At 45.3% G+C, this 15,577-nt stretch overlaps 2 protein-coding genes across 2 annotated transcripts in view; one reads left to right on the top strand and one right to left on the bottom strand.

Annotated features, from left to right (window-relative positions):
- The first annotated feature begins 381 nt into the window (after positions 1-381).
- GET4 (guided entry of tail-anchored proteins factor 4) lies at positions 382-12,257 on the top strand. The gene is made up of 9 exons (XM_014869909.2): positions 382-612; positions 4,761-4,839; positions 5,253-5,334; positions 5,637-5,786; positions 7,386-7,524; positions 9,313-9,453; positions 9,538-9,613; positions 9,784-9,856; positions 10,906-12,257. Exons 1-9 carry the CDS (start codon positions 455-457, stop codon positions 10,992-10,994), a joined length of 987 nt encoding a protein of 328 aa, XP_014725395.1. The 5' UTR covers positions 382-454; the 3' UTR covers positions 10,995-12,257.
- Positions 12,258-13,685: 1,428 nt separating this feature from the next.
- The window catches only part of ADAP1 (ArfGAP with dual PH domains 1), a 50,018-nt gene continuing 48,126 nt past the window's right edge, over positions 13,686-15,577 (bottom strand). Inside the window, exons 10-11 of the mRNA XM_014869921.2 lie at positions 15,314-15,542; positions 13,686-14,972 (exon numbers count right to left, since the gene is read on the bottom strand). Coding sequence (XP_014725407.1) covers positions 14,944-14,972; positions 15,314-15,542 — 258 coding nt within the window. The 3' untranslated portion in view covers positions 13,686-14,943. The remainder of the gene's footprint in view (positions 14,973-15,313; positions 15,543-15,577) is intronic.

Genomic DNA, 15,577 nt, shown 5'->3' with positions numbered 1-15,577 from the left:
TTACGAGGGCTTTACGGGGAGGAGTGGGGCTCCATCAGAGATGGAGATTTGGAAAAGAAGCACACCTGGGTCGTTGCTGTCTGATTTTCAGCTGACTGAAGGGTGGGGGTTGGCTTAATTCCTGCTCCTTCAGCCTTGCCTGGATCCCTGAGCCAGCACCATCCTCTGCCAGGCTCATTGCCTGTGCTCCATCAACCGTTCCTTGATTTTTTTTTATTGCTTTTTCTAATTATTCGGCAGTTTCCTGTGCCGGTCGTGCCCCGGCTCGAGTCCCGGGGTTCCTCTCACGCCGTTTTCAGCCCCCGTGCCGCCGTTACCGCTGGGGACGTCGCGCGCAGCCGCGCGGGCTGAGCCTCGCGGGCCGCCGTCCGAACGGGCGGAAGCCGGGCAGCGGGGCGCCGGGGCTGCGTGCGCATGCGCCCGGCCCCCACCTCCCCTCCCCTCCTCCGCGCTGATGGCGGCGGCGATCATGGCGGCGGAGCAGGAAGCCGCGAAAGGCGGCGGCGGCAGGAACCGCGGCGGCGTGCAGCGCGTGGAGGGCAAGCTGCGCGCCAGCGTCGAGAAGGGCGACTACTACGAGGCGCACCAGATGTACCGGACGCTCTTCTTCAGGTAGGGCATCGCCGGGCCCGCCGCGCCGCCCCTCCCCCGCCCGGCCTTCCAGAGCCTTCCCACGCACTCTCCCCCGCTGCCGCCCGCCGCGCCCACGGCCGCTTCCCATTGGCCGCCGCGCCTGTCCATCCCCGCGCTCCGCTCTCTGATTGGTCCACAGGGGGGCGGGGTGGGGCGGGGGCGCGGCGCCGGCCCAAGCGGGGCTCGGGCCGGGCCGGACAGCGGCGGCCCCAGGTTCGGCCCGGCCCGGCCCGGCCGCGTTACCTCCTCGGCCCCGCCGGCTCAGTCAGCGGCTCGGGGCGGCGGGGAAGCCGCTACTCACCGGCCTTTGGAGGTCAATCCCGACCCCGGGCCGGTCCGTGCTCCGCCGGCCGGGCACTGACCGGTGACGCGCGGGGGGTGTTGCGTCACACTGCCCAGAGGTCACGGGCACAGCGGAGTTTCGGGCCCGCGTCCCCCACCGCTTCTCGGTGGCCCCGCGTTCCGGCGAGGCCGAGCGAGGCCCCCCGGCCAGCGGGATGGGCTCGGGGTGTCTCCCTGGGCTTCCCCTGGCGCTCGGGTCGGGGCTCGCCCCGTGTCCTGGGGCCATCCTGGAGCTGAGCCCTGCACAGCCGGTGCTCTGCCAGCTCCGTGTAAATGTCAGGTGGCTGCGCAGTGCCGGTCTCAGGTTGATTGTTGCTCTGCTGGGACATGCGGCTACTTTGTTGCACGGCACAGTCACCCTGGTGCCGCGGTCTGAAAGGGGCAGCGCTCAGCATGGCCAGAATCCCCTGCACGGAGGAGCTTTTTGGAAAAAATTCCACTTGGTGTAGTACTTGTGTACGTGACAGTGACTAAGTAGAGCAGGCCTGGGCGTTTATTCAGAAATGTTACTACTGCCTCTTTTGTCATAAGGAAATTCTTCTTATTGCAAAGCATTTTTAGGCTTCGTTTTTCACATCCACTGCAGCTTGCCAGGGTCACTCTTTCTCTCATCAGATTTTAACATGTAGGCCCTTGCTTGCAGGATCACAGAAGGAGGTGTTTGTTCTAGGGGCTTTCTGACTTGGTCCCAGCTTTGTTTACTTGTGCTTCTGCTGGGAGAGGACGGCATGGAAACTTGGCTTCACAGAATCAGTTAGATCAGGCCCAACTTTTGTCTTTCATCTCCTGTCAGCTGGACAGTGGAGTGCCACATCTGATTATTTCTTGAACCCTTCTGTGACTCCACCACCTCCCCAGGCCGCTGGGCCCGGTTCCAGTGCTTGACCACCTCTTCTGTGAAGAAGGTTCTCCCAGCTCCTGTCATCCTGTCACAGCTGCCTGGGAGAAGGCTCCAACCTCCTTTCAGATGTTCTAGAGAGAAGGATCCCCCTGAGCCTCCTTTTGTCCAAGCTGAGTCCCCCAGCTCCCTCAGCTGCTCCTCATCAGACTCAGCTCCACTGCCCTTCTCTGGACATGTTCCAGCCTCTCAGTGTCTTTCTTGAAGTGAGAGGTCACAAACTGGACACCACCCTCCCTGTCCTGTGTCTTGTTGGGATAAGAACAGGCCTATGAGTAAGCACAGAAATATAGCAGCCATGGAAACAAGTGTGGAAGAAAGTCCTCGGTGCATAATCCTCCTGGTGCTCCCAGTGTACATCAGACAGCCTGCCCTGCCCTGCCATGCCCTGCCCTGTGTTCCAGCACCATCCCAGTAAATCACTTTGTTCTTCCATAACCCCTCTGATGAGATCAGCGAGGCACCATCCAGGCTTTAAGACTTAAATTGTATTTGAGAATAAATCTAAATTTAAGACAAAGCCTGGCCTATTTTGTAGTAGGGATTATGTGATGTGGTGTGAGAAGTCTTGGCTCAGGAGGTCACTTCTCCAGTCTTCTGGATGTATTAACTCACATACTCAAGGCTGAATTAATTTGGAATCAAAGATCCTGCCTTTTCTATTTTAAATATAAGTGAAAGGATGTGTTCAGTTGAATGAAAAGGTGACACTTGCTTGGCTGGGTAGTCTTGTCAGTCCTCTGTAAAATGTGATAAAAATCAGCCTTTTTTCAGACACATTAAGACTGGGATGACCTGAGCTCTGGAACTGTGATTGGGTTAGCTAGTGCTTTTAAACACATGGGCCTGTAAAACATTTGTCTCGTCTGTCAGAGGGTAAACTTGAAATCCTGACTCAGTTTCATGCACTGAGATGTATGTATTTTAGGGTGGAGGAGGGGAAGAAGTGGAGGAGGAAAGATTACCCTAAGCCTGCCTCCTGCAGACTTATTATCCCTCCATGATCCACAGAGCAGGTGGAAAATTGCTGTTCCTGCCTAACCCTGAGCTCCCTGGACACACCTGAGCTGGTGGTGTTTGTTACTCCCCAGCCTGGCTGGGCTGAACTCTTCTGTCTTCATGATTTGGTGACTGAGCCACTCTTCTAATATCCTTTTTACATCCATTTCTATTTCCCTGATACTTGTAGGTCATTTTTCTGGTATAAATAATGTGTTCCAGGATTTCTCTTGTTTCAAATACCATTTAGAGCAATGTCATTAATATTTATTTTTATTAAACAACTTTTCTGATAAAAGTTCTTTGAAAATACCCAGCTCCTTAAAATGTATTTTATACCATAAAATTGTTCTAGCATCTTTTGTAATAATTCTCAGGAGCTTCCATGTAGCATTGGGAATCTGCAGGAAGTAGAATTTGTAGAAGTGGATCCATGCTGAGTCCAACTCCTAGAAGCAAACCTGGATGGGAGCCCAATTATAAAAACGTTGGAGCTACGGATTCATTTGACTCACATTTACCATGGTGATTGCAAATCTGAGTTGTTGAGGATTATTCCAAAACACTCTTGTCGTGCTTCCCATTATTTCAGTTCTGTTTTAGATAAAAGACCTTGGGGTTTCTCAGAGTTGATGAGCAGGGTGGGAGGAGTGTCCTCCCTTGTTTGTTGTCTGTGTGATGTTACCAGTAGGACCTGTCCCCGGAGGGGACACGTGTGACAGGAATCTGGGGCACAGCACAAGAGGTTTGGGATGCTCTGGTTGTCCCTTTGGTTGGTGTGACTCCCCCATGGCCACGCTGTCCTGCTGTCCCACCACCCCTGACTGCTTCACCCCCAGAACCACCAACCCCTTTGTTACCCCATGAGCACTTTTGGGCTTTGGAACAGCCTGGGGGGCCCCAGGGCTTCAGGAGCAGAGGGGCTGCCCTAAGCCCTGGGAACAGAAAGGGGTGACACAGGCACAGCCCAGCCAGGTGTGACACAGAGGACAAACCAAACTGCAGGTGCTAAAGCAGCAGGGTAGAGCTGACACTTATCTCTGCTGATATGAGCAAATCAGCTACTGAGAACACAGACTTTTTGAGTAGCAGTTAAGAGAAATGGAATTTGGAAACTCTGCCACACCTAAGCTGCTTTTATGGGAAATGCTGTGTTTATAAGCTGGAGCTGTGACTCTCCAAGAGCTGTAGTTACTGACAGTGATGATGTGCAGGAGGCTGCAACCACAGCTCTGTGGTAAGAGGTCCTGAGGTAACCACTGGGAGCAAATTCTTTAATTCCTTATTTCTTTGTTGACTCTTAAGTGAGAAGGGTGGAAGGTGTGTTTTGAAGCATTATATTTTATTTCTTTGAAAGTGTTGCATGATGAATCTTGCTGGCTGTGCTTATCTTACTCTCAGAGCCATGAGAGATGAGCTCCTTTGGTTCAGCAGAGAACGAGGACAGGCTCAGGCTGATGTCCCCTGGCAGAGTTATAGTGGTCAGAGAGACTTAGACCAGTGGAAAGGTCAGCGAGCTCTCCAGGAGGTATTCCAAAAATTGTTTCACTGGGGTGGTTTTGGTAGAGGCTCAGTACACTGTCATCTTTTGCTCAGTTGAAGTTTTGGGTTCATTCCCTTTTCCTGTTCCAGCCCTAAACATATTTGTAACTCTCTCCATTTCCATCCTGATATTCTTCGTTTTATTCCATCTGGTCTGGAGCAGAAAACCAATTGCAACTTGCAGTTCAAGCTACATCATTGTTGAAACTAACCTGATTTAAAAATAAATCCCTTGTTGTCATTATTTTAAATTTTAGCAATCTTTTAATCCTTTAAATATAAGTAACTTTAAGCATACACAACTAACTTAGTGGTAATTTTAACATGGCTTTGGTATTTTTTTCAGGTATATGTCACAAGGAAAACATGCAGAAGCAAGAGAACTAATGTATTCAGGGGCTTTACTGTTCTTCAGTCATAACCAGGTAAGTCACTGGTTTTGTGTGTGGGGCTTGGGGGCAGGGGGTTGTTACTCCCAAGATTTTGAGAGATGAATGGTGAATTCTCACTGGTAAATGTTTGGGGTAATTGCTTTGTAATCTTTTGTTTTATTTCTTTGTTGAGCATTTCTCCACAAAGAAGGGTTATGCCAAGCTGGAACATGCAACAGTAGTGTTTGTGAGCATCCAAACAATGCCTGTGTTCTGCTTTCCTGGAAGCTTCTCTTTGATGCCATCAAATTACTATAATTTTTTTATCAGAAAGTCTGAGACTTGATACTGTGCCCTAGCTGTATATGTTGATAAAAGCATTAAACCTACTGCTGCCAAAATTCTGGTTGATGTTTCTTTTTATGCCCTGATACATTCATCACTGCCAGTATGTGTCTGTTTTATAGCAAAACAGTGCTGCTGATCTGTCCATGCTGGTTTTGGAGTCTTTGGAGAAGTCGGATGCAAAAGTAGCAGAAGACCTTTTAGGTGAGCTGACCTCTGCTCTTGGCTTGGTGGCAGTTACTTGTGCTTTCTGTTCACAGTGACTTGTTAATAGTCTTGAAAGCTGCAATCCTCTTGGATGCATTCCAAACATGGCAAAGGGTCACCTTCCCCATAGGAATGGACTGGGGGAGACTTTGTTAGAGAATTATGGGTTCCTGATGACTTTGTGGGCATGCTTGGACCTATTCTGCTGCCTGTCCTAAAGATGGATTTTAGAGATGTATTAGAAGCAGCAGATCGTCTTATTTTTCTTACTGCTAAATTTTTTTTCTTATTGCTTCTAGAAAACTTGGCTAAATTGTTTAGTTTAATGGATCCAAATTCTCCTGAAAGAGTGGCATTCGTATCCAGAGCACTAAAATGGTCCAGTGGGGGATCAGGAAAACTTGGACATCCAAAATTACACCAGTTACTAGCTATTACCCTGTGGAAAGGTAAGAAAAATCAACTGGCTTTTCTGTGTTTTCCTTAGAAGATGTTGAAATCAAACTGTTATAAGAGATTTGCTTTGGGAATAATCTAAGGAACCTGAGATGGAAATGACTGATTGAGTTCTGCTGTTATCTGATTTTTGCATTAATGTCTTCTTAATGTTACAGAAGAAAAAATGGGTCTGTAGATCTATATTGTTGCAAATTCCAAAACACAGCTGCTATAAGGCTCTCTGTAAAAAGTTGATCCTTTAGACATTGAGGTAGTTTGATTGTGTCATTAGGAGGAAAATTGCCAGGGAGCAAAGATGTTCTGTTGGCAAGTTTTTTCGTTTTTAAATCCTGGGTAAACATGACAAAGATTGAAATACATCACCTGGCATCCAAAACAGTCTTTGGACTGTAATTAAGTACTTTTTGAGAAGTTGGCCAGCAGGCTTATTTCAACATGAATGCTGTTGCCTTTGATTTATGAGCTATTTTATCGCTTGTGATGGGATGTAAGAGAAACACAAAATGCTCTAAATAATTATTTTACTTGTGGATGATAGCCAGTATTTACAGTCTTGTGTTCAAAACATAAGAAAGGTGATTGAGAACTGTTGAATACATGCCATTTTTACTGTGGTTTCTCATGGATAACTGTGCAAGATGATTGTTTATTTTACATTTTTCAGTAGCTGCCAAGTGATGACTGGATTCATGCAACAACCCTGACTCAATAATGGTCAATGCTGCAGCCTCTCTTCGTGCCATAGGCAATTCCCTGGCTGCTCTCCTGGGATTTATGTTAGTCTAATGGCTGCTGCCAGCCAGAAAGGGAGGATTTTTCTCACAGCATTCAAGTTAGAGGCTGCTACAATTAGGATAAGAAACAGTTGCATTCTGAAAGTAAAAGTCCCCATTTTGTAGCTGCCTGCTCGCTGTTCTCTTGAATAGTGAGATGCCTACATTTTCTTAGTCTGTAGCTTTTTGAGTCTCATCCCAAAAGGCTCAGATTTTTAAAACAAAGCTTTCAAATTCAAAATATTAGCAGCTATCCAGTTTTGTCATTGCAATAATTTTGCACAATCCTTTGCTTTCAGGTTCTAACAAATCATTGCCATTTCTTACACCCTTTTTGCTGTATAATTGCTATTCTGTTCAGCATAAGGGAGTGATTTTAGTTCTGGTAGCAAGAGTGGGCTAAGCTAAAAATAAGAAATGAAAGAAGGATGCTGAAGATGCCATTTGATTTCTTGATGCACATGGTCTAATATGGAATTTCTTGATTCCTGTCCTAAACACTGGTGACAGCACATCAGGTGTCAGCATTCACTTAGATAGAATGATATGACCAAAGTTCAACCCAGCAGTAGCTGCAGTTGAGTAAACTGTATTTAATAGCAGTTGTTCAAATGTACTTAGGGTAAAATTTGTTATTATCTGCCTTTATAAATTGTCTGTAACTTATAGGGTTTTTACTAGCTGTCTTGTTTATACACCACACTCGTAACTCTTGTTCTTTTACCAGCTAATAAAGTACAAGCCTAATAAATTGGTTTTTATATTCAGGTACGCTGCACTGATTTCTTAAAAGCCTTTTCCTTTTTCTTTTTCTAGAGCAAAACTATAGTGAATCTCGGTATCACTTCTTGCACTCGACAGATGGTGAGGGCTGTGCAAACATGCTGGTGGAATACTCCTCGTCCCGCGGGTACCGCAGTGAGGTGGACATGTTTGTAGCTCAGGCAGTACTACAGTAGGTGTTAAACTTCTTTTGGAGCATTTTGCTCAGATGACATTATGTGTGGGACCAGTCTAATTTAACCATGTAGCCTTTGCAAAAGAAACCGTGAAACTGGCCAGAGCAACAACAGGAGAAAACCGTCTGAAAACCGATGTGTTAAATGTGTCAGACTGGGGAGGAAAAAAAGTAAAATAATATATTAAGGTCAAAACCTGAAATTATGTTCATTGCCTCAAGAATTAATGTAATCTGTTTAACCCTGAGAGTACAATTCTTGGCTTCATTAACACCACTTTATGTCTAGTTAGGGCTTATCTATATGTTCTTACAAAATACTGGGTTCAAGCATGCCCTGTATTTAGCACAGAACTTGCTCTCACTCAGGTCCTAAAAGGCAACTTGTCCTGGTCAGCCTGGTCTGTGAGCAGCAGCTTGATGGCTCTTGCCTTGACAGAGTTGCTGCTGGCTCTCATTTTAGGCATTTATTTTGTAGGAGGTGGGAATGCAAGCTATTGTGTGCTTTTGCAGAGCTCATGTAGAATGAAGGTTGACAAAGCCAATTTTACTGTGTTTAATCAGCTGATGGCTTTCTTCAGGCAGGGAAAGCAGCTCATGGAGGAGTCTGAGGAGGAGGTGGAGACAGGACTGTGTGGCAGGGAGAGAGTAGGTGTTGGGGGAGAGGGAGGAGGTGAGAGCAAGTTTGTCTTTCTTTTGGCAGCAGTGAGCTGTCATGTCAGATTTGTCCTGCTTTCCACAGCTCGTTGCTATAGATTGCTGTGATTTTGAGCAACAGCAAATCCTTTATGGAAATCCAATATGTGCAGGACTCAAACAATTTTATGGGGAGAAATTCTGTGGAGAAGTTAAAAGATTATTTTTTCAGTGTTTATACAGCACTTCCACTGCATCCTCTACTGGCCTATATATCAAATACTGTGTTAGATCTTCTTACATGGTAGTTTATTCTCTAATGAAAATAATTGCAGTTCCTTAGCAGTGAGGCAAAACAGCCCGAAGCCCTTGCACATGTGAGGGTGCAGAACTAGAGGCCAGCCTGCCATCAAAAATGAGATGGCTTGTGGCAGCCTTCCTAGTGCTTGCTGACAGCATTTGTCCCAGATAAAGGCCTGTTAGGCCAATGGGACTTGCAGAGATTGCCAGTTAAATTAATTGGACCTGAACAAGGATTTGATCTGTTTGGGGGATTGATCTGTGGGGGACAAATGGCTTGGGAGCTCAAAGTGCATTTATTATGTGACTTTTTGGCATGTATGTCAAGCTATTAGTGTTCCTGATGCCACATTATGTTGAGGTGGAATAGAATGACAGAGTCAACAAATACTGACAGATAGATACTAAAAGGAGATGTGTTTGGGGATCAATGGGTCTTTAATTCAGTTTTTAACTCAGCATAGTAAATCCTGTAGATGCAATATCATGTTAATGTGAATTACAGGGTAGCCAGTCATTCCACATACTGAAAATTGATGCTCTTTTAGTAACCATCCTGCACAATCTGCTTAGATCCTGGTTAAACTCATTCTATTAATATTTAATGTCTGTTATTCCTCCCAACCTGCCTATTCCACAGTGTGTTCTAGGAGTGATTTTCCCCTTCCTCAGCTGATGGCCAAACCATCCCCAAAGATGTCCATCTCTACCAGTTGTGTTTTGCCATCAGTTCAAGCCTGAGATGGCCTCTACGCACAAGTGAAATAGATTTTGGCTTCCCTTTTTCTGTGGTGAAACCATTTCTCTGCCCTTTGTTTTTAACTTGCCTCGTTCTCTTTCCTTTTTCAGATTTCTCTGCTTAAAAAATAAGACCAGCGCATCAGTTGTTTTTACGACATACACACAGAAACATCCTTCGATAGAGAAGGGTCCGCCCTTTGTGCAACCACTGCTAAACTTCATCTGGTTTCTGTTGTTGGCAGTTGATGGGTACAGTCTGATTTCTGTCATGTCGTTCTTGGTTTCCTTTTCAGTTGTTAACTGAGATTACATTTTTGGTTGTTTCCTTTCTAGAGGAAAATTAACAGTATTTACAGTATTGTGTGAACAGTATCAACCTTCGCTGAAAAGAGACCCCATGTATAATGAGGTGAGTTACTCATAAACAGGATTTGATCTCACTGAAACTCACTGAATTAGTGAAATAATGGCTGATTGTCTCCAGCTTTGTAGATAAGTGCTGGTGATTTACCTTGTGCCCATAGTATTTCCACTTGTAAATGAAAGAAATGACTTTTTTTTCACCTCGTGTCCCTACAGTACCTAGATAGAATAGGACAGCTTTTCTTCGGAGTTCCGCCCAAGCAGACCTCGTCCTATGGGGGATTGCTAGGTAAGCTCTGCCTGTAGGTACCTCCAGGCTTTGATCAGTGACCTGGATAAAACACCTGTGCTGGAAACAGATAATCTGTTCTAAAGAATTTATAATTCTTTTCATAGCCTGTAGGAACAGCCCCTGCTGTAGAATACAAGGTGAATGGGTTGCATGTGAAAGTAGTTTGGGGGAGCTTGTAGACTTTTCATCACTGAGAAGGGGAGAAGCACTAAAAAGACTCCTATGCTTAATTTCTGACATTATGGTATAGCTTCCTAATGTAAAGAAGCATCTTACTGGTGTTAAAGTTTAATTGCCTCAGAGTTCAGTGACTGGTTTTTCTTAAACTAAGTATGGGGCTTCGGAAGAGATCTAATCAGTGCAGATGTAATGTGAATGTGTCCAAAGAGGAGGTTCTGAAATTAATACTGTCCTTCTACAAGGACTGAAATGGAATAGAGAAATTCAGCCCTCATTTCCTGGCTCTTGAATAAAATGTGAATATAATTAATATTTTCCCTGAGAACTAAGCTTCTTTGTAAAGTGACTTGAAGCTTTACCTACAAACGTCAATTCACTGATACTCAAAGTTAGATGAAACACTTGAACATCAGGTTTTTACCATCCCTAATTTGCTTTTCAGCAATTCAGGCACCTTTAAATTGATGCCTCTGAGTTTCAGACAATTTTTTTACAGCATGATGCAGACTGTGACTGCTTTTTGAGAGTTTCTCTGCTGGAGGTGTTTTTTTCCTTTTTTGGTTGGGGTTTTTTCCCTCTGAGGGTGCAACTGCAGCACATAAATATGTGACTTTGGGTTTTTCCAGTGTATTCTTAGAGAAGGAACAGTATCAGTGCACAGCTAAGCCTGTACAGCTTCCCAAATCAATATTCATAATGGAAACCAGAGTGGGATTACTGATGTCTTGGTGAGACTCTTCTACTTCAAAACTCTTGGGGGTTTTTTGTTACAGAAATCTGTACTGTAGCAGGATGGAACATTAGTTAAAAGTTTTTGAGATGAGAATGAAAACTAATGATTTTGACTGTCCTGTATTTTATTCTAGGAAATCTTTTAAACAGTCTGATGGGAACTGGGGAAGATGATGACACAGAAGATGGTCAGGAAGACAGCAGTCCTATCGAGCTCGACTGAATGTTGTTGTCATTGGGTGCCGTGTAAATCTGATGATTCGATGACTCCAAAGACACTTTTGGAATTTGAATCCTGCAGTTGTTTCTTGGCTCCTAAAAGGGCTCCTCTGGTCTTTTAGAAATGGTTGCTGAAATGTTTATACTGTCGGTCTATATTATTTATGTAAAAAAAAAAAAAAAAAAAGAAAGAAACCAACAAAAAGTAGCCAAACGAACCAATCGGAGCGGTTGTTAGAGGGTTTCCAATCCAGCGGCTGGGGACTGATCACACATAGTCTGCGGTTTCTGATGCAGTATTCCCTTTTGCACAGTCTTTCAATAAAGCATAAACATGGGGCTCGTCCTTCACGGCCTACCCAATACTGTCTCTGTTCTGAGAAAGCCTCCTTGCCCTCTGCCCTCTTCCAGGGAAGATCTCCAAAGGCAGGGGGAGCAATTGAATAATTGATTTGTGAGGCTGGTGCCAAAAGTACTGCGAGACGAGCCAAGCAGCATAATTTGAGATGCACATCCAAGTGACATTGATACAAGAACTTGCTTCCACTGCCATGAGTAACATGCACACCCTCCATACTGCCTGCCCCTCTCCCCAAGGCCAGGCTCTGGCTGAGCCCGTGCGTGTGTTTAGCTGATACTTCCTGAAAAGCACAAGGTTGAATAGCTCTTGAGTAAAAGCCCAGCAGTGGAATGCAGGTAATTGCCTTCCAGGTAGATCTCTCTTGCCTAGGTATAAAAGTTTGGCATCTAAAATGCCTCCTGTGGCTTGTGGCTCTACTTTGGAAGAGATTTTGCCAGTGCAGGTTCCCAGCTGTACGTGCAGGCGGTGGTGTTGCTGTGAGCAGAGCGGTTTGCCGTGGGCAGAGGATGTGTTTGAACTGGGCTGGATGGCAGGAAAAGGGATACTGCAGAGCTTCTGGTTCTTTATGATATATTTATTTTTCTTGGGTGATTGATTCATTTAACACTTTCTGTTAAAAAAAGAATAAATCAATAAATAATGGAGTAACTTCACCCCCAGCAGTAGGCATAGCCATTCTCCATCTCCTCTGTAATGCAGCACAGTCTCATACAGGGAACAGGTGAAAGGGTGGGGAAACGCTTTATTTTTTCACTATGAAAATAAAAAGGCTTAGATTAATAAACAGCAATCATGCATGGGGGAGGGATTAATACAAATTTATTGACTGTATGGAAAAAAAAAAAGGCATTGACAGGAAGACTTTGTGTTAATTGTGAAGTCTCAAATAAACACTTTATACCAGGATGTGCTATACTGCTGCTTTCTAAGAGTTTCTCAAGCAGAGCTTTACATTCCTTGCTATTCTTTTCACTCTGCATTTGACTGTGTATCATCCAGCCCTCAGTGCTGCAGCTTCACCTCTGTGCAGTAAAGGTGTAATTCTCTTGGGGCATTGGAATATCTGGAGCAGGTGGGGATTGCTTTGCTGTGCAGCAGGTTAAGGGAAGAGCTCCCTCTCCGGGATGGTGCTGAAGACATTTAATAAATGATCTGGGATGGCAGTAGAGGTTTAGAACCACATCATTTCATTGCTCCTGGCTGCCAGGAATGTGTCTGTCAGGCAGTGTAAGGTGTCCACAGGCATCCAGCACATGGCCCCTCCTGTGTCCTGCATTATTACCCAATGTGAGCTTGTCTGCCTCAGCTCTGTCTGCAGCCCCCAGCAGCCCCCCCTGTGAGCCCAAAACCCCAGCCCTGACAGGAGGGCAGGTGGATATAAAAATGTATATTCAATAATTACAACAGTATATAAAGAAACTATATGTGTGTATAAAATATATACCCAGGAATTTAAAATACATGTATATACACACACATATAAACAGCCTTTTGTATAGATAATAATTATATACCTGTATGACATCTCATTTATAATATGATATTATTCTTAATTATACATGCACAGAAAACACTTTTTACAGCTACCTATAAACATAAACAAGGAGTCCAGTCTGTCCTCCCTGCTTCTGCTGTGCCTGGGTTGGTAAGTAAGTGTGAGTGACAGTGTGTGGGTAACATACACTTATAAATACTTTAAATATAAGTTAAATATATAATTATGCCTATGCATACACATGTACATGCAGATATATGTAGGTTTATATGCAATACATTCACCTTAAATTTATAAATGTTTATAAATTATATGTATATAAAGCATGCACGTGTGTATATAATATATAATTACATATTTTAGAAAACAAAGTATAAAAATGTCTCTGTACATATACAGGTGTGTGAAATACATTTAGCTTATATATTTGTAAATTGAATATTTCTGAGTGCTACATCTACACATGAATGTGTGCATATGAACACCTCATACATGCACACATCTTTTATGGATTACACTCTACCCACTATGCAGTTTATAGTTGTCTGAATAGCCAACAATCCCTTCATAAAGCTTGTTCCTCTATTCCCAAAAACCAGCTATCCTTTGTGTATGTGTGCACACATAAAGAAGTATTATAGAGAAAATACATAGAATATGCACTATAACACACACATATATACAAATAATATATCACATAATACACACTGTGTGCCAGGGTGGGGCAGATGGTTTTGAGGGTGTCCACACCCCCGGGGCTCTGCCAGCACCTCCTTGTTTCCATTTGCTGCTTTTTAACCCCACCTCCCTCCCCTGCCCCAGCACCACACAGCCACGGCTCTGACATAATAATAATTTATTGGTTCAAATGACATTTAGTACCACAGTTGTCTTACCAGTGACAGAACGAATGCACACAGCCGATGAGATGCTCTCAGATACACAACCAACCTAAAAACACGTCGGACAGGTCCGTGGCTGGGGCTGGGCCTTTAGGCCATGCCAGAAATCTCATTTTTGGGTAAAAATCCAGCACCTGGTGTGCAGGTCCCAGCCCGCCCGCCCTGACTGCAGGAATTACAGTGCTCAACACCGCGCTGAAACGTCACTTCAAGCAGCTTTTTCTTTTTTTTTTTTTTTTTTTTTTTTTTTTTTAGGTAGGAAAAGAAAAATCAACCAAAAAAATTGAATTACTGGAGGAAAAAGTCAACCACCAAGTCTGTAGAAGGGATGTACCTTTAGGGAGTGAGCTCGGACAGGCTTTGATGGTGCCCATCAGCAAAACTGCAGATAAAGCTCAACCCCCCAGCTTCATACTGGGCTCCCCAAATGGGGCAAAGCCCCCCAGATCATGGAACAGGGATGACCCAGAGAGCTGAACACAGGCCTGGCCCCCAAAGCTCTGCTCCCCCAGCATCACCTCATGGGTTGGTGTCTCCCTTGCAGCCCCCTCCTCCCTGCCCTTCGTTAACCTAATGAGACTGATGATGCCCATTTCCTCTATTTCTAAATCCTATTGGACCCTCTCCAGGTACAGCATCACCACCAGTCCCCAGGGAGATAATCTATTTATCATTTACCCCAGCACCACGGCAGGCTCGGCTGTTTTGCACAGCACATTTCGTGTTTCCAGGCTGTTTCCCATCCCACAGGGACATCAGCCCTTGGGGACTTGCAGCCCCCCCTGGAAAGGGCTGGCAGCCATCTGGAAGTGTGGGGATTCTCAGCTCCAGCACCCAGCGACCTGAGCATGGGGAAAAGTCCCATTTGCCCCTGGGATGTGCCACCAACAGTCTCTGCCATCCTGGTGAAGCTGGGTGGGATGCCCCTTCCAGCAGGTGTGGGGTGATGGGGTGGCAGGACCATCTGTCCCATCCCACAGAGCAGCCACAGAGCTGAACTTCAAGTTGGATCAGGATCTTCTCCGACGTCCCACTGCCGCCCTTCCAACATGATCAAGTGAATGATGAGGGGAAAGGGAAGTATTATTATTGTTATTAATATTACTGTTATTATGAATTATTTTAACATTTCAAATAAAACCACGTTGTGTTGTAAACAGAAGCTCACTCCTCAGGTCTGCCCAGCCAGTCCCAGCTAAGGTTTATGTTTGAAATGGGCTTCCACTGAAAGGAAAAAACAGAGAAAATAAAGTTAAAGCAGGACAAGCAGTGGCAGGTGGTGACAGCCTGGCACAAGCCTACCCCGACAGTGATCCTTGCTGATGCTTCCTGGCTTCAATTACCCCTGTAACCACATGACTGATCCTTACAGCAGCAAGGACATCACACGGAGGCAATGAAGAGGGAAGGATCCCATCCTCCTCCTCCTTCCAGGCTGAGCCCATCTCTCAAACAGCCTCTGGCATCCCCTGGGCAGTGAAGAGCTGCCTCACACAGAACAGGAGGGAGCAGTGTCCTGCATCCCCAGGCTCCCTCCAGCCACCCCAGCCCTCCCCAGCACACACCTGCGTATTCCTGAGGCAGCATGGGCCGGCTGATAACTTTCTGGAAGGTGGTGATCCACTCCAGCTGGTCATCCTCTGTCTCGCAGGCAAAGAGGAATTTCCGGTCTGGGGTGACGATGGTGATGCCGTGCTGCCAGTGGTTCCCCTGCGTGGATGGTGGGAGCCCTTCCAGCACCTTGTAGCTGTTTTCCTTGCTCCCAATAAAAACCTCCCCTCTAGCAAAGGCATCCTAGGATGAGAGAGCAGCAGAGCAGTCAGGCACGG

This window comes from Sturnus vulgaris, chromosome 16 (genome assembly GCF_052056855.1).
Source record: "Sturnus vulgaris isolate bStuVul1 chromosome 16, bStuVul1.hap1, whole genome shotgun sequence".
Taxonomy (NCBI): Eukaryota; Metazoa; Chordata; class Aves; order Passeriformes; family Sturnidae; genus Sturnus; species Sturnus vulgaris.
Note: the sequence above shows the minus strand (reverse complement) of the source record. Positions and strands in the feature narration are given on the sequence as shown.